This window comes from Macaca fascicularis, chromosome 13 (genome assembly GCF_037993035.2).
Source record: "Macaca fascicularis isolate 582-1 chromosome 13, T2T-MFA8v1.1".
Taxonomy (NCBI): Eukaryota; Metazoa; Chordata; class Mammalia; order Primates; family Cercopithecidae; genus Macaca; species Macaca fascicularis.
Genome location: NC_088387.1, coordinates 19767599 through 19790308, shown reverse-complemented (window position 1 = coordinate 19790308; position 22710 = coordinate 19767599). Strand labels below are relative to the sequence as shown.

The following is a 22710-nucleotide window of genomic DNA, read 5'->3' as shown; positions in this document are numbered from 1 at the left end:
ACACATTATAACTAGAGCATGAGTTGCGACTAAAGGCTCAATTGTCTCTGCGTGTGTTGGCTTATGCATGCTTAATTCCTCTGAAAAGCTTTTATACCACGTGAAAGGAAATAATTGTATTTCCCTGAAAATTCACAGGAAAAAGTTACATTTTTCTCTTCATTCAAGTGATTCTGTCAAAGCCAACCACATGCAACAATTTTAAAGTTGCTTCCAAATAGGTTTACAGATATTTCCTGTCTTTATGGAACAACGGCAAGACCATGACTGAAGTTCACATCCAGATTCCACCACTAACCATATACCCAATTACTTCAGTCACCTTCATTCAGGTCTTATATATCACAGAATAAAATCAGATTTCATCAGAGGAGGTGAAGAGAGGGAGAGGAGGTATTTCAATCCCTTCCCCCCTCCCCTGTTTTTTGTTGTTTTTTTTTTTAACAAGGATCCTAGAGTTACTGAATGATAGCATGTTCAAGGGGAAAAGACCCTAAGGATGATCTTTTTCAGTCAACACTTGGTGTTGGTGGTGATAAGAGACTCGAGCATCTTTATGCAGTAGAAAGAGAAGACTGGACTCGAAATCAGAAGCTTGACTTCAAGCACTGGTTTCATCAGTCTTGTGGTCTTGGGTTGGTCACTTCACCTATTCAAGGATCCTCAGCTATGAAAGAGGACAGTGTCAGCTAACTCTTGTAGGTGCAATGAGGAGGCAGCGAGATAGTGCAGGTAAACTAGAAAACAATTGCCACATGAAAGGCATCACAATGGTTCTTTAGACTCATAAGCTCCAATCTTATAAAACATACCCAGTCACCTACCAACATAGAACATCTCACCTTGCATATCTGATTTTGTGGATCATGGGAAAAAACTGCTGATTCCTAGCAAAACCCATGGCATAGAATAAGTGCACAATAATTTTTTTTTCTTCCTAAATGATTTAGATGACAGTGACTCATTAAGGGTTTCTTGAGGCCTCCTCAGAGTCGAGAGGTGAGTGCCTGAAGCCACCCAACGTCCCTGTCACAGGATGGCTCCCAACACACACACACCACAGGCCTGCCCAGTATGTTCCACTATCCCTTCCCTAGAAGAGGTAACTTTTGTTCACAGTCCCAGAAAAGCAGGCTCCCCAAAACAATGCAAGGACCCACCTCTCTCTGAACCTCACCCACCCTAGTTTTCCTTTAAAAATCAATTGACAAGACAATCATGTGAAGGAAAATGTTGGGTGATATTGTAACCCAAGTTCGCTGCTTCTCAACCAAGTTCTCCTTGAGAAATTCAACAACCACATTTGGGGAATTCTCTACAACAGAGGAGTGAGGATGGGACCAGGATGGGTATTGCCTCTGTGGGTGGAACCAGGGTTTTTTCCTGGATTACCAAAGAGATGGTATGCATTGCTCCCAGAAGCTAAATATCTTCAGGCTTTCAATGGTGGCCTTCACCTGAAAATGTTATCCCTGTTGAAGCTTTCGAGCCAATATTTTCATAAGAACTATATTTTCTTTGGTGAACTAAGGCATTATAATGATGACTATACAGGTTCTTGAGTGACTGAAGCCATCATTAGCATTGTTATTATTTTTGTTTAGTTGCATCTCCATAGCAGCTCACATTCACAATGTGCTTTGCAATTGTTCCTTAGCAATAGCCCTCACAAGATTCTCAGGAGGAGAGGGGGTAATCAGGATTAACATTTCTGTGTTGCCTAAGGAGGAACCAAGGTAAGCAGAAATGTAGCCAGTTGGCTGACATCACTGTTCCTTCAGGATTTATCCTTAGACACCCAAGCTTCTACCCTAGTCTGGTGCTACACTTACATTGCTTACATCCAAGTGTGGTTATTTCTGCGGCTCTTGTTATAACTATTATAGCACCAGGTACATGACCAGGAGAATTAGACTGGCATTAAATCAGAATAAGAGATTTTGCACCTGAAATAGACCTTATGACATCTAACCAATCCTATTATTTATAATTAAACAGGAACAGAGGGAATACTTTATCCAACTCACACAAGCCGCTTTCCTCCCAGATCCATACTTTTTTGCTTTTCTATACCATGTTTTAGTGCCTTGCCTCTTTTTTTTTTCTCTCCCTCTTCTACCTTGTTCTTCCATCCATTTCCTTTGTTTGTTTGTTTGTTTGTTTGTTTTTTTAGAGATGGGGGCTTCACTACGTTGCCCACACTGGACTCGAACTCTGAGCCTCAAGTGATCGTCCTGCCTCAGCCTCCTGAACAGCTGGCACTACAGGGGCATGCCACCACACCTAGTTCATTTCCTTTATTTAAAATATTTATGGTTTAAACTCCACCTGGGAACATCCATTTGCTAAGAGTCTGGTGTTCTGCCACCTGAACTAGGCTGGCCACGGGAATTATAAAAGCTGAGAAATTCTTTAATAATAGTAACCAGGCAACACCATTGAAGTCTCAGATGTAAAAATCCATGCCTTCCTTTCTCCCAATCTCCACTCCCAAACTTAGCCACTGGCTTCTGGCTGAGGCCTTAGGCATACCTCTAGGGGCTTTCACACACCTTCTTCTACAGAAGACACACCTTGGGCGTATCCTACAGAAGACCAGGCTTCTCTCGGGTCCTCGGGTCCTCGGTAGAGGGCTACTTTACTGTAACAGGGTCAGGGTGGAGAGTTCTGTCCCGAAGCTCTGTCCCCTCTCTAGGAAATGTGTTGACAATATTCAGAGGAGTAAGAGGGTCAAGACTTCTTTGTGGTCAAATATCACTTTTCTCTTCTCTACCCTGACCTAACCGGGAGCTTGTCACCCCATACTCTGAAGTGATTTATGCCTTAATCAAACAAACTTCCCTCTTCAGAAAAGATGGCTCATTTTCCCTCAAAAGTTGCCAGAAGCTGCCAAGTATTCTGCCAATTCACATTCAACCTGGAGCACGACCAACAGATTCAGCCGGAACACAACTCCAGCTACTATTAGAACTATTATTATTCATGAATTCCTCTCCAAATCTAGCCCCTTGGCTTCTGATTTCAGGATTTCTCCCTTCCTCCTAGAAACTTGATAAGTTTCCTGCACTTCCCTTTTTCTAAGACTACACATTTGTCATCTTATAAAGCAAAGCAGTGAATAAAGGAACCAAGTCAATAACTTCTGGAATATCTGCAAACAACAATAATATCAGCTATGCCATCTTTCATTATTTTAGCCAGTATCAAGTTGAATGAACGTAGAAAAATACAAAACTGAATTCTTCCCTGTAAATTCCCCGTTTTGACGACGTACTTGTAGCCACGCCTACTTAAGACAATTACAAAAGGCGAAGAAGACTGACTCAGGCTTAAGCTGCCAGCCAGAGAGGGAGTCATTTCATTGGCGTTTGAGTCAGCAAAGGTATTGTCCTCACATCTCTGGCTATTAAAGTATTTTCTGTTGTTGTTTTTCTCTTTGGCTGTTTTCTCTCACATTGCCTTCTCTAAAGCTACAGCCTCTCCTTTCTTTTCTTGTCCCTCCCCGGTTTGGTATGTGACCTAGAATTACAGTCAGATTTTAGAAAATTATTCTCTCATTTTTCTGATAAGGACCGATTCGTTTTACTGAGAGATGGCAGAATTAGCTTCCTGTGAGGGCATGGGGTGAATACAACTGAGGCTTCTCATGGGAGGGAATCTCTACTACCCAAAATTATTGGGAGAAAATTGAACATTTCCAAGTCTGTCTCTCCCTTACCTCTGTGTAAGGGAAACACCTTATTCTTGTGGTGTTTCTGTAACCTCTTCAAACTTTCATTGATTGAATGCCTGTTCTGTGCAATACATTAGGTTGGGCACATAAGGAATAACAATATAAATAAAACATTCTAAAAGAAGTTTACGATCTAATAAAGGAGACAGGTACATAGCAAACTAATTTAAAGGAGCTAGCAGATGGAGAAAATGCTGAATGTGGACTAAGTCATTCAACAAAGTTTTCAAGAAGCACAAAGAGGAGGGGTTCCCCTCACAGGTATCCGGGTTAGAGGCTGGCTGAGCTGACTGTGGCTGGTGTTCTCTGTTGCAGAAGTCAAGATGGCCAAAGTTCCGGACATGTTTGAAGACCTGAAGAACTGTTACAGGTAAGGAATAAGATTTATCTCTTGTGATTTAATGAAGGTTTCAAGGCTCACCAGAATCCAGCTAGGCGTAACAGTGACCAGCATGGGGCCAGGCCGGCAGAGGCTGGAGGAATGTGTACTAGTTCTGAAGTCAGAGCAGGTTCAGAGAAGACCCAGAAAGACTAAGCATTCAGCATGTTAAACTGAGATTACATTGGCAGGGAGACCGCCATTTTAGAAAAGTTATTTCTGAGGTCTGCTGAGTCCTACATGAATTTCAGCATCAACTCAGACACAGCCTCTGTTGAGATCACATACCCTGATATAAGAATGGGTTTTACTGGTCCATTCTCAGGAAAACTTGGTCTCCTTCAGGAATAGGAAATGACTCCACAGCAAGCTGGGCATGTGAACGCAGATACGCAGGCAAATCTCACTCATATGTAGAAGAAAGGTAAATGAACACAAAGATAAAATTACAGAACAAATTAAACTAACATGATGTTTCCATTATCAGTAGTCAATACTAATGCAAACTAGGCTGTCAAAATTTTGCCTGGATATTTTACTAAGTATAAATTATGAAATCTGTTTTAGTGAATACATGAAAGCAATGTGTAACATATAATCTATTTGGTTAAAATAAAAATGAAGTGCTTCAAAACCTTTCTTTTCTCTTAAGGAGCTTAACATTCTTCCCTGAACTTCAATTAAAGCTCTTTAATTTGTTAGCCAGGTCTAATTTTTATAGATAAAGCACAGGTAAAGCTCAAAGCCTCTCTTGATGACTACTAATTCCATATTAGTAAGGTATGAATTACTCTACCTATGTGTATGTGTAGAAGTCCTTAAATTTCAAAGATGACAGTAATGGCCGTGTGTATGTGTGTGACCCACAACTACCGTGGTCATTAAAACACGTTGGCCAGAGACCAAAGTGAAATAACAAACAATTACATTCTCATCGTCTTATTTGGCAGTGAAAATGAAGAAGACAGTTCCTCCATTGACCATCTGTCTCTGAATCAGGTAAGCAAATGACTGTAATTCTCATGGGGCTGCTATTCTTACACAGTAGTTTCTTCATCAAAAGAGAACAGCAATGACTTGAATCTTAAATGCTTTTGTTTTACCCTCACTAGACGTCCAGAGACCTGTCTTTCATTGTAAGAGAGACCAGCTGCCTTATAAAGTTGATGTGCATTGGCTTCTCCCAGAACAGAGCAGAATTATCCCAAATCCCTGAGAACTGGAGTCTCCTGGGGCAGGCTTCATCAGGATGTTAGTTATGCCATCCTGAGACAGGCCCCGCAGACCGCTTCACCAGGGGTCTGTCTCCTAACATGATGTGTTGTGGTTGCCCTCTCTGACACCAGCATCAGAGGTTAGAGAAAGTCTCCAAACATGAAGCTGGGGGAGAGGAAGCAAGCCAATTGAAAGTGAGAAATCTACAGCCACTCACCAAGCTGTGTCATTGTGTTTGGAGACCACAAATAGACAGTATAAGTACTGCCTGGTATGTCTTTGGTACTGGCTTTAAAAGCTGTCCCCAAAGGAGTATTTCTAAAATATTTTGAGCATTGTTAAGTAGATTTTTAGCCTCCTGAGAGGGAAGTAATTGGAAAGCTACCACTCACTACAATCATTGTTAACCTATTTAGTTACAGCATCTCATTTTTGAGCATGCAAATATATGAAAAAGTCTTCCTAAAAAAATCATCTTTTTACCTTGGAAGGAGAAAGGAAGGTGAGACAAAAGGGAGAGAGGGAGGGAAGCCTAATGAAACATGAGTTACCTAAGACCAGAATGGAGATCCTCCTCACTACATCTGTTGAATACAGCACTACTGAAAGGACTTTCATTCCCTGACCACGAACAGCCTCTCAGTTTCTGTTTTCCTTCCTCTAGAAATCCTTCTATGATGTAAGCTATGGCCCACTCCATGAAGGCTGCATGGATCAGTCTGTGTCCCTGAGTATCTCTGAAATCTCTAAAACATCCAAGCTGACCTTCAAGCAGAGCATGGTGGTAGTATCAACCAATGGGAAGGTTCTGAAGAAGAGACGGTTGAGTTTAAGCCAGTCCATCACTGATAATAACCTGGAGGCCATCGCCAACGACTCAGAGGAAGGTAAGGGGTCAAGCACAATAATATCTTTGTTTCACAGTTATAAGTAAGTAGGGACAATAGAATTTAGGGGAAAATTAAACCTGGAGTCAGAATAACAAGAAGACAACCAAGCATTAGTCTGGTAACTACATAGAAAGAAAATTAATTTTTATCCTTCTCCAGGAGGGAGAGATGAGCAGTGGCCTGAATTGAGAATACTTGCTCACAGTCATTATTTCTTGGCCATACTGTAAAGGTCATGTGACTTTTAGCCTTTCAGGAGAAAGCAGTAACAAGACCACTTACAAGCTATGTTCCTCTCATACTAACTATGCCTCCTTGGGCACGTTACATAATCTTTCGGTGATTCAGTTTCCTCCACTGTAAAATGGAAATAATCAGAATCCCCCACTCATTGGATTGTTGTAAAGATTAAGAGTCTCAGGCTTTACAGACTGAGCTAGCTGGGCCCCCTTGACTGTTATAAAGATTAAATGAGTCAACATTCCCTAACTTCTGGACTAGAATAATGTCTGGTACATAGTAAGAACCCAATAAATGTTAGCTATTATTATTATTACTATTACTACTACCTATATGAATACTACCAGCAATATTAATTTATTAATGACTGATTATGTCTAAACCTCACAAGAATCCTACTTTCTCATTTTACATAAAAGGAAACTAAGCTCATTGAGATAGGTAAACTGCCCAACGGCACACATCTGTAAGTGGGAGAGCCTCAAATCTAATACAGTTCTACCTGAGTATAAAAATCATGGTTTCTCCTCCATGCCTTTACTGTACAAGCCTCCACATGAACTAGAAACCCAGTATTCCTGTTTTTAAGATAATACCTAAGCAATAACATGTGTTTACCTAGAAGGTTTTAAAATGTAACAATATATAAGAAAATAAAAATCACTCATATTGCCAGTGAGAGTTTACTACTACCAGCGCTATGGTATGTTTCCTTAAAGTCTTTGCTATACACATACCTACATGTGAACAAATATGCCTAACATTATCAAGACCACACTATTTACAACTTTATATCCAGCTTTTCTTACTTAGCAATGTATTGAGGATATTTTAGAGTGCCCATTTTTCACCATTATAAGCAATGCAACAATGAACATCTGTATAAACATTCATTTCTCTCACCCTTTATTTCCTTAGAATATATTCCTAGAAGTAGAATTTCCCAGAGCCATGAAGATTTGTGACGCTATTGATATGTGCCACTTTGCAGAAATGTGGTGGATCTGCACTCTCAGTGACATATATAATTATTTTTAAGGCGTTCATTTTTTTCTCAGAGTGCATTCATTTGAACACATAGATAGGAAATACTGGTAGTCTTCCTGGTCAGTTAGAAACACCCACACAATGAGAAAGTTGTGCAAATAGTCTTTTTAAAAACAATGAAACTATTGCCTGAGGAATTGAAGTTTTAAAAGAAGCACATAAGTAACAACAAGGATAATCCTAGAAAACCAATTCTACTGCTGACTGGGTGATTTCACTTCTCTTTGCTTCCTCATTTGGATTAGAATATTCCTGAGATCCCCTCCAGAACTATCTTCCCTGCTTGTACTAGAGTGTGTATATCATCTGTGTTTGTACATAGACATTAATCTACACTTGTGATCATGGTTTTAGAAATCATCAAGCCCAGGTCGGCACCTTTTAGCTTCCTAAGCAATATGACATACCACTTTATAAGGATCATCAAACACGAATTCATCCTGAATGACACCCTCAATCAAACTATAATTCGAGCCAATGATCAGTACCTCACGGCTGCTGCAATACATAATCTGGATGAAGCAGGTATATTAAAATGGTACCAGACATTTCTGTCATCCTCCCCTCCTTTCATTTACTTATTTATTTATTTCAATCTTTCTGCTTGCAAAAAAACATACCTCTTCAGAGTTCTGGGTTGCACCATTCTTCTAGAATAGCTTGAAGTACAGTGGCCCCATAAAAATCCCAAGCCAGGGCAGAAGGTTCAACTAAATCTGGAAGTTGCACAAGAGAGAAGTGTCCTATATTTGAGAGTAAAGGGTTGTGCACAAAGCTTGCTGATGTACTACCTCTTTGGTTCTTTCAGACATTCTTACCCTCAATTTTAAAACTTAGAAAACTCACTGTCAGACATATTAAATGACTTACTCAGATTTACCCAGAAGCCAATGAAGAACAATCACTCTCCTTTAAAAAGTCTGTTGATGAAACTCACAAGTAACACCAAACTAGGAAGGTCTTTATTATCTCTGGTAACACATTTGTAAGGCAAAACCACCAATAAGCTACAAATATGGCTTAAAGGATGAAGTTTAGTGTCCAAAAACTTTTATCACACACATCTAATTTTCATGGCGGACATGTTTTAGTTTCAACAGTATACATATTTTCAAAGGTCCGGAGAGGCAATTTTGCAATAAACAAGCAAGACATTTTCTGATTGGACGCACTTCAGCTAACATGCTTTCAACTCTGCATTTACAAATTATTTTGTGTTCTATTTCCTACTTAATATTATTTCTGCAATTTTCCCAATATTGACATCATATGTGTATTTGCCATTTTTAATGTCACTAGATAATTCAATCATGTTGCTCTGTTGGTCCCTTGGGTTTACTCTAAATAGCTTGGTTGCAAATATCTTTGTATATATTATTGTTTTTTCTCCTATGTGGTAATCTCTTTGAGCATATCCCAAAGTGGAATGCCTAGATCAACGGGCATAATTTGACAGCTCTTATTAAACGTTATTCTGTAAGTAAAAACTGAACTACTTTTCAGTATCATTAGCAACATATGAGTGTATCAGCTTCCTAAACCCCTCCATTTTAGGTCGTTATGAACTCATGATCTAACAAATTACAGGGTCTATCCCACTAACAAAATTATAAGAGATTCAACACTTATTCAGCCCCCAAGGATTCATTCAATGTAGAAAATTCTAAGAACATTAACCAAGTATTTACCTGCTTGGTGAGTGTGGAAGACATTGTGAAGGATACAAAGATGTATAGAATTCCATTCCTGACTTCCAGGTATTGACACCATAGGTGGGGACCTAACTATACACACATACATACACACACACACACACACACACACACCATGCACACACAATCTACATCAACACTTGATTTTATACAAATGCAATGAATTCACTTTATTTTTGGCTCTTCTCTTCACCAGTGAAATTTGACATGGGTGCTTATACGTCATCAAAGGATGATACTAAAGTTCCTGTGATTCTAAGAATCTCAAAAACTCAATTGTATGTGAGTGCCCAAGATGAAGACCAACCGGTGCTGCTGAAGGTCAGTTGTCCCTTTGTCTCCCACTTACCCTCATTTACATCTCATATGTTTGTAAATAAGCCCAATAGGCAGACACCTCTAACAAGGTGACACCGTCCTCTTTTCTTCCTACCACAGCCCCCACCTGCCCACCCCACTCCCATGATTCCAGAGGCATGCCTAGGCAGGATCTGGAGAAAATATAATAGAGGTGGCAAAAGTAAATAAGAAGAAAATTACCTTCTTCTTTCTTTTTCCTTTCCCTGCCTGACCTTATTCACCTCCCACCCCAGGGCATCCATTTATTCCATTGATCTTTACTGACATCTATTATCTGACCTACACAATACTAGACCTTAGGGCAATATGGCCTGCCTCCAAGAAACTCAAATAAGCCAACTGAGATCAGAGAGGATTAATCACCTGCCAATGGGCACAAAGCAAAAAGTTGGGAACCAAGTCCCAAAATGGGGCCTGCTGCTTCCAGTGCCCCTCTCTCTGCATTGATGTCAGCATTATCCTTCATCCCAGCCCTATCTCCACTACCACTTCCCCCCTCAAACACATACACACACACACAATAGCCTTAGATGTTTTCTCCACTGATAAGTAGGTGACTCAATTTGTAAGTGTGTAATCCAAGACCTTCTATTCCCAACTAGAACTTATGTGCCTGCCTGTGCTTTTCTGGATCAAGTGATGCCCACAGAGTAGGGTAGCAGCTTCATTCATGAACTCATTCAACAAGCATTATTCATTGAGAGCCTTCTATTTTTCAGGCATAGTGCCAACAGCTGTGTAGACAGTGGTGCATCAAAGCCTCTAGTCTCATAGAACTTAGTCTTCTGGAGGATACGGAAAACAGACAATTCAAACAACCAACAAAAGAGCAAGACACTGCAAAAAAAAAAAAAATGAATAGGGTGCTAAGATAGAGAAAAGTGGGAGAGTGCTATTTAGACAAAGTGGTAAAAACAAATCCCCTTGTGAGATGAGAGCTGCCGACAGGAGGGGGTGGGTCATGGTTGTGGGTTTGGGGGTAGGACATTCAGAGAAGTGTGAACACACCCAAGCCCTACAACTTCAAGATGGTAAAGGACAGCTCCAAGGATCAGAAGAAGCACTCTTGGGGCCGGGCGCGGTGGCTCAAGCCTGTAATCCCAGCACTTTGGGAGGCCGAGACGGGCGGATCACGAGGTCAGGAGATCGAGACCATCCTGGCTAACACAATGAAACCCCGTCTCCACTAAAAATACAAAAATATTAGCCGGGCGTGGTGGCGGCGCCTGTAGTCCCAGCTACTCGGGAGGCTGAGGCAGGAGAATGGCGGGAACCCGGGAGGCAGAGCTTGCAGTGAGCCGAGATCGCGCCACTGCACTCCAGCCTGGGCGACAGAGCGAGACTCCGCCTCAAAAAAAAAAAAAAAAAAAAGAAGAAGCACTCTTGGAACTGGGGCATTTTGAGAAGGAGAAAAAATATGCAGAGACTAGAGCTTGCATTTGGATTTCATTTGAGGTACAATGAAAAGCCATTAATGGGTTTCAGACAGTGCAATGCCCTGACCTCACTTATACTTCCTAAAATAGAAAACAGATCAGAAGGAAGGCAATAGAGAAAGCAGAAAGTCCAATGAGGAGGTTTAACGGCAGTCATGGGGGTGGGGTAAGGAAAAGAAGTGGAAAGAAATAGGCAGAATTGGGTTATATTTTGGAGATAGAACCAACAGAAGGAAGAGGAGAAATATCATTTACGAGAAGGGAAAAAGTAGGAGAGGAATAGGTTTGGGAAATAAATCCTGCTGACACTGGAAACCCCAAGGAAGCCTCAAAAGTATGTTTACTTGCTTTAGATTTTAAAGAGTAGGAAAGAAGCATCTCAACTTGGAATTTGAAATCTATTTTTCCATAAAAGCATTGTTAAATTCTACTCATACTCACAAGAAAAGTACACTCTGAAGAGAGTATATTGAAAGAGTTTAGTTACTGATATACTTAGGAATTTTGTGTGTGCGTGTGTGTGTGTGTGTGTGTGTGTTTAACCTTCAATTGTTGACTTAAATACTGAGATAAATGTCATCTAAATGCTAAATTGATCTCCCAAAGGTATCATTTGTTCATTTGGAGATCAAAATGTTGAGGGGGCTTAGAATCACCAGTGCTCAGATTTGATGCAAAATGCCTTAGGCCTATGTTGAAGGCAGGACAGAAACAATGTTTCCCTCCTACTTGCCTGGATACAGTGAGATACTAGTGTCCCCAGTAATCTTCATAACTAATTTAGATCTCTCTCTAATCAACTAAGGAAATCAACTCTCATTAATAGACTGGGCCACACATCTACTAGGCACGTAACAAATGCTTGTTGAATGAACAAATGAATGAAGAGCCTATAGCATCATGTTACAGCCATAGTCCTAAAGTGCTGTTTCTCATGAAGGCCAAATGCCAAGGGATTGAGCTTCAGTCCTTTTTCTAACATCTTGCTCTCTAACAGAATTCTCTTCTTTTCTTCATAGGAGATGCCTGAGATACCCAAAACCATCACAGGTAGTGAGACCAACTTCCTCTTCTTCTGGGAAACTCATGGCACTAAGAACTACTTCATATCAGTTGCCCATCCAAACTTGTTTATTGCCACAAAGCATGACAATTGGGTGTGCTTGGCAAAGGGGCTACCCTCTATCACTGACTTTCAGATACTGGAAAACCAGGCTTAGGTCTGGAGTCTGCTCACTTGTGCAGTGTTGACAGTTCATATGTACCATGTATATGAAAAAGCTAAATCCTTTACTGTAGTCATTTGCTGCGCGTGTACTGAGCCTTGTAATTCTAAATGAATGTTTACACTCTTTGTAAGAGAGGAGCAATGTCTAGTGGAACCAACACTAACATATAATGTTGTTTGTTATTTAAAGAACACCCTATATTTTGCATAGTACCAATCATTTTAATTATTATTCTTCATAACAATCTTAGGAGGACCAGAGCTACTGACTACGGCTACCAAAAAGACTCTACCCATATTACAGATGGGCAAATTAAGGCAAAAGAAAACTAAGAAATATGCACAATAGCAGTTGAAATAAGAAGCCACGGACCTAGTATTTCATTTCAACTGTTTGCTTCTACTTTTAAGTTGCTAATGAACTCTTACTCAAATAGCATAAGTTTCTGGGACCTCGGTTTTATCATTTTCAAAATGGAGTGAATAATACCTAAGCCTTCCTGCCACAACAGTTTTTTATGCTAATCAGGGAGGTCATTTTGGTAAAATACTTCTTGAACCTGAGCCTCAAGATGAAGGCAAAGCACGAAATGTTATTTTTAAATTATTATTTATATATGTATTTATAAATATATTTAAGATAATGATAATATATTATATTTATGGGAGCCCTTTCATCCTCTGAGCGTGACCAGGCATCTTCCAGAATAGCAGACAGTGCTTTCTGGGATGAGTAAGTTTGATTTCATTAATACAGGGCATTTTGGTCCAAGTTGTACTTATCCCATAGCCAGGAAACTCTGCATTCTAGTACTTGGGAGACCTGTAATTATATAATAAATGTATATTAATTACTTTGAGCTGATAATTGGTCCAATCTTTGACTCTTTTGCAATTAAACTTGCCTGGGCGTTCTTGTTTCATTCAATTCCACCTGCAATCAAGTCCAACAAGCTAAAATTAGATGAACTCAACTTTGACAACCATGAGACCACTGTTATCAAAACTTTCTTTTCTGGAATGTAATCAACGTTTCTTCTAGGTTATAAAAATTGTGATCAGACCATATGTTACATTATTATCAACAATAGTGATTGATAGATTATTATCAGTCATAACTGAATAAAGCTTGCAACAAAATTCTCTGACTCATAGTTGTTCATTGTCTTAATCATTATTTTACTGCATGGTAATTAGGAACAAAAGGTAAACGTTTACATAAATAATTGCATTTAGTGTTACTTTATAAAACCAAACCAAGATTTTATATTTTTTCTCCTCTTTGTTAGCTGCCAGTATGCATAAATGGCATTAAGAATGATAATATTTCCGAGTTCACTTAAAGCTCACATTACACAAACACAAAACATGTGTTCCTATCTTTATACAAACTTACACATATAGGGATACATTAAAAACAACTAATAGGCCAAGCACGGTGGCTCAGATCTCAATCCCAGCACTTTGGGAGGCCAAGGCAGGAGGATCATTTGACGTCAGGAGTTCAAGACCAGCCTAGGCAACATAGTGAGACCTCATCTCTACAAAACAAAAATAAAAAATAAAAAAATTAGCTGGACATGGTAGTGAGCACCTCGTTCCAGCTACTTGGGAGGTTTGAGGTGGGAGGATCACTTGAGCCTGGGAGATGGAGGCTGCAGTGAGCTGTGTTCACACCACTGCACCCCAACCTGGGCGACAGAGTGAGACCCAGTCTCAAAAGATAGATAAAATTTTTTAAATGTTAAAAACATATAAAAGAGAATTTTAAAAGAACAACGAATAGATCCAAGCATGGATGCAAGATATATTTAGTTGGAAAATCAAGGTTAATATCAAGGGATCTTGGAAACGGGTGTGGTAGATTTGGGTAAGGGGTAGTCTAAGATGACCCTGTTTCTTGGTACTGGAGACTGGATGAGTGGCAGTGTCTTAACCATATTTTTGGTAGAAATATGGAGGTCTTCTCCATTCCAGGACGAACGATGAGTAAAATTTTAGGCATGTACTTTGAGCTACTAGAGGACACTCAATTGCAGATGTACAATGGGGAGATGATAACGTATCTGGAACTCAGAAAAACAACTGTATATAGATATGGAAGACATTAGTAGGTATGTAGTAGATAAAATCCTACAAGTGATGTCAAAGGGAGAAGAGAAGTATATGGTGAACACTGTTGGTTGTCCATGCAATTGCCATCTCTCCTTCTTCCTTACTGACAGAACCCTGATTTCATTGAGAAGTCAACATGTCCTTCCCCAAAGGATGAATCCAATTGATTTAAGATTATGTTCATTCTATTCTTATATGACTAAGTCATGTTGACTTAATCCTATCAAATGAGATGTCGATCTGGAAACAACTTCTGGAAAAGATTTTCTACTTGCTAAAATAAAGAGCCATATAGATGGTCCTTTATCTTCCTTCTTCCTTGAATGAGACACGTTCTATGAGGAAGTGAAGCTCGGAACTGTGGTCTCCAACTTGCAACAACTGGGAAGTCAGAGCGACACAATGAAGAATGCAGAGTGGAAGGAGAAAAACAGCCAGCATCTCTGACAACATTGTTACACCGAGAACCTACCTCCAGATTTTAAGAAAACAAGAAATGCTACTGGTATTAAGCCATTTTTACTGGGTTTGCTATGAGGTGCAGTCAAATCTAGCTTAACTGATACAGAGCGCCACAGAGACCTGGTGTCTCATTTGTCTCACCCTGTTCTTTCTAGCAGCCATGACTTTCCTAGGGTTTCCTTACCCCAAGTCTGGCTAAAGCAAGACTAAGTAAGACTTGATTTCTTACTCTCCTTTGGTTTTAAGAATATTAAAGATTTTAATATTAATATATTTTAAGAAATAAGGAAATACAAAACACTGAGCAAGCAACACAAATTCAAGACATCTTAAAAAGTATAATAGCTGCTCAGTCTCTGATTAACAGTGAAACATTGAATCATTGTAGAAATGGCCTTGGAGTGTTATTCTCCCAGGCCAGCTATCCATATGGTCTGCCCCACCTCCATCATTGCCTAAACAGTAAGAGTCACCATGGTGAGACTCAACAGTCTTAGCACAGAACTTGTTAGAGTCTATTTCTTTTCTTACGGTCCTATATATCAGGTTCCAAATCAATGACAGTAAAGCCAAATCCCTGCCTTTAAACCCAAGGCACAGAGCCAAAGGCCAAAAGATATTTCCCTAACCTTCCTCCCACTGAGGAGACTCTTCTGACATTTAAAAACACCTACCCTTGAAATTTGGGGGGTGATGGAATTGTTGAGATAGTAATAATTGTTGTGGTGGATATAAAATATGCTCGTGTATCTGTATCTCTGAATGACTTATTTATAAGTTTAATGGTTATATACATTTCTGACTTTAAAAAATGAATGTATGATTATATGACAATATAACAATTTACAAAAAATGTATTATCCTACAACACCTCATTGAACTATATATAAAATAAATTATACCTCAGTAACAAGGGACTTTTTTAATTTACAAGGAAAAAAATCTTTATTCCATTTATTGCTTTGTGTATCGAGCTCTGGTCTTTTTTTTTTTTTTTTTTTTTTTTTTTTTTTGTACCCTCTCTCAACCCTAGGCATGAGATGTTCATTTATCCTAAATGCTCTATAGAGTAATTTACCTTTTTTATGGATATATTGTTTGCGTTTCCCTGTCATTGGCCCTCACTGGCCAAGAACACCTTTGCTCCTCCTTCTCAAAAACTTATCCCTTACCAATTTTTTTTTATCAGAGTGGCTGACAGACAAACAAAGGGTGTCATGCAACCTTATAAGCAAAGAGGCTAAGCTCTGGAGGGTAAACTGAGGTCTGGCTCAAAAGTATACATCCCTGGGCCTCACCTCTGGAGATTCAGTCAGTTTGGGTAGAACTTGAGCATCTTAAATTTGTTAAGCTCCGAAAGTAACTCTCATGTTTATCATTGGTTAAGAAACACTGCATGAAGAGAGTCCCAGATTAAGGGTGGTTTTATCATAGTGTTAATAATGGCTTCCCTTTGGGCAAGTCAATCCAGGGTGAGAAGAGATGAGAACACACAAGCTGCATGAATTCAGCAGAGGCCTTCTCACAGCCACAGGGACACCAGCAAATCTCATTTGGAAATAAGGTATTCAACAGCACAAGTACTCCCATTTTATATACTCACTTATACTTGCGTAGAAACTGAGGGGCCTGCCAAGCAGGTGCTTGCCTTTGGAGTCACTCTTCCAAAGGTCTGGAGTGCTTTGCCCAATTGAGAGGCCTATGGAATAAGAAAAACATGAGTGGATGTTCCCTGTCTTATCTTCTCAACTCTCCACATTCTAAAAAACAACTTTGGCTCCTCGCATGACAAGAGCCTTGATTTTCAGAGGAACTCTCCCTTCTCATCTCCACCAAGAAGTAGAGCTAATTTCCTTCCACAGAGCTCCTATTCACTATTTCATGGATGGTGAAGTCACTTCTTTGTCATGTGAGGAGAAACGCTGTTACTTCTTTTAAAAACAGAAAGGAGAGGGTTTACGGAGATTACGGACAGGTATTCTTGATATGAATGTATTGCATCAATTTAGAAGATTATTCAACAGATGTTTTGTACATACATATAATAAAATGCTGCAATCCCAAGGTCTCAGCCTGGGATCACTAAGAACAACTCATGCTGCAGACCTCATTACCACTTTTGATGGGATTACCTGAGTGGCATTGGCAGGTATATCTCTATTGTGGCAGTGAGTGGATTGTGGCTTAAAGTCATTAAGCATTTGGATCAGATAGATAATTCCTCTTGTTCTGATCCATATCAAGAGTTTTCTTGAAGTTGTTCTGTGTTTTTGTTTTTGTCTGTAGAGACAGGGTTTCAATATGTTGCCCAGACTGTTCTCAAACTCCCACCTTGGCCTCCCAAAGTACTGGAATTACAATTGTGAGCCCCTGCACCTGGCCTTCACCAAAGGAAGTTCTTATTACAGATTTCCTGCATATTTGCCTTCAGGAAGAGGATGCACTGGTTAGAGGTGTGAATGTCAGGTCCCTTCTGCCATTCTAACCCTGTTATAAAGTAAAATTGGCTCTCCAGCTTATCATTTAGTCTCTTTGAATCTAGAATACTGTAGAATTTGGAATCAAGACTGGATTCAAATCTCATTTACTTTGTGATTTGGGCTAGTCTCTTAATCTCTCAATGTCAGTTTCCTTACTTGTAAAAATGGAGATAGTAATGATTAACACATCAAAGGTTTGTAATATCAAATGAGATAAAATACAGAAAGAGCTTAGCACAGCACCATGGATTTAGAGTGTTTGATGCATTCATTATTTTACTTAAGAGTAGCTATTATCGTTTTTACTTAGTGAAGGTATCCCTGAGAATCTAATCCACGATCAGGATACCAATTAAATCAAGTTCCTGAATCCACACTGAGGATTGGCTCAAGCAATCCTCCCACGTGGGTGAAGGTAAATATTCTACAAACCATCAGGTAAAGTCACTTGATCAGTCAGTCAGCCATCCTTGGTGACTTCATTTTCTTTTCTGGGAGGGTGGGAGGTGTGGTTTATAGAGATGGGGTCTCTCTCTGTTTCCCAGGCTGGTCTCAAATGCCTGACTTCAAGCAATCCTCCCACCTTGGCTTCCCAAAGTGCTGGGATTACAAGCATGAACCACCATACCCAGCCTGTATTTTGATTTTTACCATTGCATTTAGCAAAGTCTCTAGTGATATTGTGGTAGACAAGGCAGAGACAGATGGGCTATAAGAGCTAGTAGTATTATTGAATGGGCTTGTGGCTACTTATACATAGTGTGGTTACTGTATTGAAAGGATCTTTAAAAGGAGAAAGCCCTATTCATTCAAAAGACATTAATTTAGTTTCTCTTTGGTGCCAAAAACAATGAATATAGTGGCCTACCCTCAGTTTACAGACTAGCAGGGAGAAAGATAAGCACATAAGCAAGCTAATCACAATCCTTGAGAAAGGGATGTTTTGTCTGAGACTGAAGGATGATTAAGAGTCAACAAAGAGACCAGCCTGGCCAACATGGTGAAACCTCGTCTCTACTAAAAATACAAAAAAAAAAAAAAAAAATTAGCTGGGCGTGGTGGCAGGTGCCTGTAATCCCAGCTACTTGGGAGGCTGAGGCACTAGAATCACTTGAACACAGGAGGTGGAAGTTGCAGTGAGCTGAGATCACACCACTGCATTCCAGCCTGGGAAATAGAGTGAAGCTCCATCTAAAAAAAAAAAAAAGTAAGAAGATAACTCGCCCAATTTAAAAATAGGTAAAGACTCTGAAGAGAGATATACAAATGGCCAGTAAACACATAAAAAGATGCTCAACATCATTAGTCATCAAGGAAATACAAATAAAAACCACAATGTGACACCGCTTCACACCCACTAGGATGGTTATAATTTAAAAGATGGACAATAACAAATGTTGTTGAGGATGTGAAGAAACTGGAACTTTCATACACTGCTGGTAGGAATGTAAAATGCTGCAGCTGCTTTGGGAAACAGTCTGGCAGTTCCCCAAATGGTTAAAGATAGAACTATCGTATGACACAGTAATTCCTCTCATTAGGTATATACCCATGAGTATTGAAAACATATGTCTACACAAAAACGTATACATGAAAGTTCATAGCAGCATTATTCATAATAGCCAAAAAGTGGAAAGAACCTAGATGTCCATCAACTGATGAATGGTAAATAAAATACTGTATATCTGCACAATGGAATACCCAGTCATAAAAAGGAATGAAGTACTGACACATGCTATGTGGATTAACGTTGAAAACAGTATACTAAGCGAAAGTGAAACTGACCCAGTAGTCCCATAGACTATTCTTTCGCATAAACATAGAAATTGATCCTTCTGGTCTTAAAGCTTCAAGCTTATATTTGTTTTGTTTGAGTTCCTTTCTGGGGAAAAGACCTTCAGGCCTTTCAAAAAAAGTATCAAAGAACTGAAACTCACCAGATCACCACATCCAGGCAATGAGACTTAGGACCCTTCATTCATCAGGATTGCTTCCTTGCCCCTCCCTGGTTCCTGTTTTCTTATGCATTGTTACATTTCTTCCCTGCTATCTAAATCCCTGGTTTTAGGTTAGGGAGATGGATTTGAGATTGAGCTCCCATCTCCTGGGCTGCAGCACCCACTTAAAGCCTTCTTCCCTGGTAATACTTGTCATCTCAGTGATTGGCTTTCTGTGCGGTGAGCAGCAGGACCTAGACCAAACCCATGATATATTGGTAACAAAAGAAGCCCATCAGAAACCACAAATTGCATAATTTAATATATATGAAATGTCTAGAAGGCAAATCTATAGAGATGGAAAGTAGATTCGTGGTTTCTAGAGGCTGAGAGAAGGGGAGAATGGGGAGTGACTGCTAATCAGTATAGGGTTTCTTCAGGGGGTGATGAATATGTTAGAAAATTGAATTGTATGCTGTAAGTGGGAGAATTGTACGGCACGTGAATATCTCAGTAAGGCTGTTAGAGTAAAAATAATAATTAACTAAGAGAAATGAAAAAGAAAGTTTGGATTCCCAAACAGAGAGGAGTATGGAAAGGGAAAAACAATGTGTCTGGATGACAGTTAGCAAGGGGAGAGAAGTGTGGGCTAAGGCTAAGGGAGGTGGCTAAGGCTGAGGGAGTAAAAGCCCAAGCCCTCCAGGTGCTTATAGGTCATTAGCCTGAGAGCAATGGGAAACCTTTAAAGCCACCAGGATTGTCCTGGTGTGGTGGCTCACACCTGTAATCCAAACACTTTAGGAGATGGAGGCAGGTGGATTGCTTGAGCCAGGAGTTCGAGACCAGCCTGGGGCAACATGGCAAAACCCCATCTCTACAAAAAATACAAAAATTACCCCGATGGGTGGCTGAGGTGGGAGGATCACTTAAGCCAGAGAGGTGGGGGCTGCAGTGAGCTCAGATCATGCCACTGCACTCCAGCCAGGCAATGGAGCCAGACTCCTCTAAAAAATATATAAAAATAAAAAATAAAATAAAAAATAAAAAACACCAGGATCATGGAGAGCTACAGTGGATACTTTGATGAATGAGTTGAGAATTTTATTTATTTATTTATTTATTTGGAGACAGGGTCTTGCTCTGCCTCCCACGCTGGAGTGCAGTGGCATGACCATAGTTCACTGCAGCCTTGAACTTTTAGGCTCAAGTGATCCTCCCACCTCAGCCTCCTGAGTAGAAGGGACTTCAGGTGTGTGCCACCATGCCTGGTTAATTTTTGTATTTTTCTTTTTTAGAAATGGGGTCTTGCTATGTTGCCCAGTCTGGTCTCAAACTCCTGGGCTCAAGCAATCCTCCTGCCTCAGCTTCACAAAGTGCTGGGATTGATTACAGGCATGAGTCACCACCATGCTTGGTAGAGTTGAGAATTTTTAAACCTGCCTAGCTATTTTCCCACATTTTGTGTCCTACAAGATAGACCTTCAAATACCCAAAGGATGGAGAAAAGGAGGCAGAACTGGCCTATGTTACTCCAAAGGACTAGGACCAATGAGCGAGGAAGCTCATTTGAGTTCATTTTAAGTTTCCTAATAAGCAGGGGTCTCCAATAACAGGACAGGTAAGGCAGCTCACCAACACCAGCAGTATGCCTGCAAAGGTGCAGTACCTACATGGAGTCCGTGGAATACTCCAGCACTGGGTGGGAGATTAGGCAAGGTGACTTCTAAAACTGAGATGCATTCAATCACCTACATTCTACAAAGACCAAAACAGAACCGTCTTCACTTTTCTGAAACTCGGTGAAAGAGTCCCTTTCTCAGTCATTAACAGAAACAATGATCGGGTTTCCTATTTCAAACATTTTATACACTATTGAAAATATCAAAATGCATGAATCCAGAAACCCTGGCTCTCCTCCAAACTCCCTATTTAGGGCTAAAGAGAAGGGCTGCTGCGTGGCCGCAGCTCACCCAACTGGTGAGCTGAACCTGGCCAACAGGTACCCACGTACGACTGCCCCTCTGTCCACCACCTCTCCAGCATCCATGAAAGACGCACCTTGACACACAAGGAGCCAAAAGCATTTTCCAGCCCTCTTCAAGAAACTGGAGAATAGATGAAACAGGACAAACTTCAAAAGAAAAAAAAAATTAGGATTAAAACAAGGGGAATGAAGTGTGCCTAGGGACTCAGGGCAACTAGGCCTCCCATCCACCGTCCCTTTCTCCGTTAGCCTTATGGCCTTATAAGTCAGCTGATGAGGCGAAATCGAAAATATACCTTGAACAAGAGATCATCCTGAGAGGAGTAAGGCAGTTTCTCAAAAAATTTAAAATAGAATTGCCATTTGATCCAATACCACTTCTTGGTATACACCCAAAAGAATGAAAAGGAGAGTCTCAAAGAATTATTTGTACATTCATGTTCATATCATTATTCACAATAGCCACAAAGTGGAAGCAACTCAGGCGTCCGGAGAGGGACGGACCAAGAAGCAAAATGTGGCATGTCCACACAACGGAATGCTATTCCCCCTTAAAAGGAAATTCCGACACATGCTACACATGCATGAACCTTGAAAACTTTACGCTAAGTGAAACAAGTCAGCCACAGAACAAATACTGCATGATTCTACTTACCTGGCACCTACAGTTGTCAAATCCACAGAGACAGAAACTAGAACGGTGATTGCCTGGGGCTGGAGGAGGGAGGAGGGCGGAGTAAGTGATGGGGACAGGGTTTCAGTTGGGGAAGACGAAAAAGTTCTGGAAAGGACAGTAGTGATGGTTGTCCCACAATGTGAGGGTACTTAATACCACTGAACTGCACATTTTTGGAAAATGTAACACTTTAAAATGGTTAAAATGGTATATATGATGTTATGTATATTTTACCTCAATTAAAGGAGCCACCCTGCAGTACTAAAATTAGGAGCCTTTAGATGCATAAGACCCACATGTCCTCTTTATAATACTATTTTTTCATAGCTTCCTGTGAGTCTGAGACTCTGAGACGAAGGAATCCCAGCAGCCTGGGAAGACCGCCCTGCCTCTCCGCTCAGGGACTCCCGGAGCGCCAACCCCAGCTGGATGCAACGTAACCGCCCCACTAACCGCCAGCCTGGCTGAGATCCCTAGGAGGGCCCCACGCCCACTCAGAGGCGGACTCAGAGGCGGGCGGTGCCGCGCCCCGAGGAAGCCGCCCTCAATGCCGAGATGCACTGCACGTTCTTCCAATCAAAGGGCCCCAAGTCAGGCTCTCAAGGCCAGAGCCAACCGCAAAGAGGCTATTGCCTGTTGTCCCGCCCTCCCGTGATGACGACTAGCGAGTTTCAAACCCGCAGGAGCCAATGAGGACGCGCGGAGGCGCGGCACGCCGGTCTTGGCTACGGGCGCGGCGTTTGAAGAAAAACTGTCACTGAAGAGTCATGGTGGGGCCCGGGCCTACCGCCGCTGCAGCTGTAGGTGAGTATGACC

The 22710-nt window shown here is 40.6% G+C and overlaps 2 protein-coding genes and 1 long non-coding RNA gene across 5 annotated transcripts in view; 2 read left to right on the top strand and 1 right to left on the bottom strand.

Moving 5' to 3' along the window:
* LOC123568343 (uncharacterized) overlaps positions 1-22390 on the bottom strand; it is an 85197-nt gene extending 62807 nt beyond the window's left edge. Inside the window, exons 1-2 of one of the 2 annotated variants that reach the window (XR_006691595.2) lie at positions 21874-22390; positions 16421-16516 (exon numbers count right to left, since the gene is read on the bottom strand). This is a non-coding gene — a long non-coding RNA (uncharacterized lncRNA). Of the gene's footprint in view, positions 1-16420; positions 16517-21292; positions 21657-21873 lie in introns of those variants that run through there. The other variant, XR_012422048.1, reaches the window with a different exon arrangement.
* On the top strand, positions 3332-13380 carry IL1A (interleukin 1 alpha). 2 transcript variants are annotated; one of them, XM_015433183.3, is made up of 8 exons: positions 3332-3382; positions 4049-4103; positions 5063-5111; positions 5992-6214; positions 7859-8029; positions 9413-9537; positions 12032-12062; positions 12492-13380. In XM_015433183.3, the coding sequence occupies exons 2-8, from the start codon at positions 4057-4059 to the stop codon at positions 12587-12589; spliced, it is 744 nt and encodes a 247-aa protein (XP_015288669.3). In that variant the 5' UTR covers positions 3332-3382; positions 4049-4056; the 3' UTR covers positions 12590-13380. The 2 variants fall into 2 exon arrangements, with proteins under 2 accessions (XP_015288669.3, XP_045224833.2); XM_045368898.2 differs by having other exon boundaries at positions 12032-13380.
* Positions 22391-22647: 257 nt separating the features above from the next.
* The window catches only part of CKAP2L (cytoskeleton associated protein 2 like), a 28446-nt gene continuing 28383 nt past the window's right edge, over positions 22648-22710 (top strand). The window contains exon 1 of the mRNA XM_005575283.5: positions 22648-22698. Coding sequence (XP_005575340.3) covers positions 22662-22698 — 37 coding nt within the window. The 5' untranslated portion in view covers positions 22648-22661. The remainder of the gene's footprint in view (positions 22699-22710) is intronic.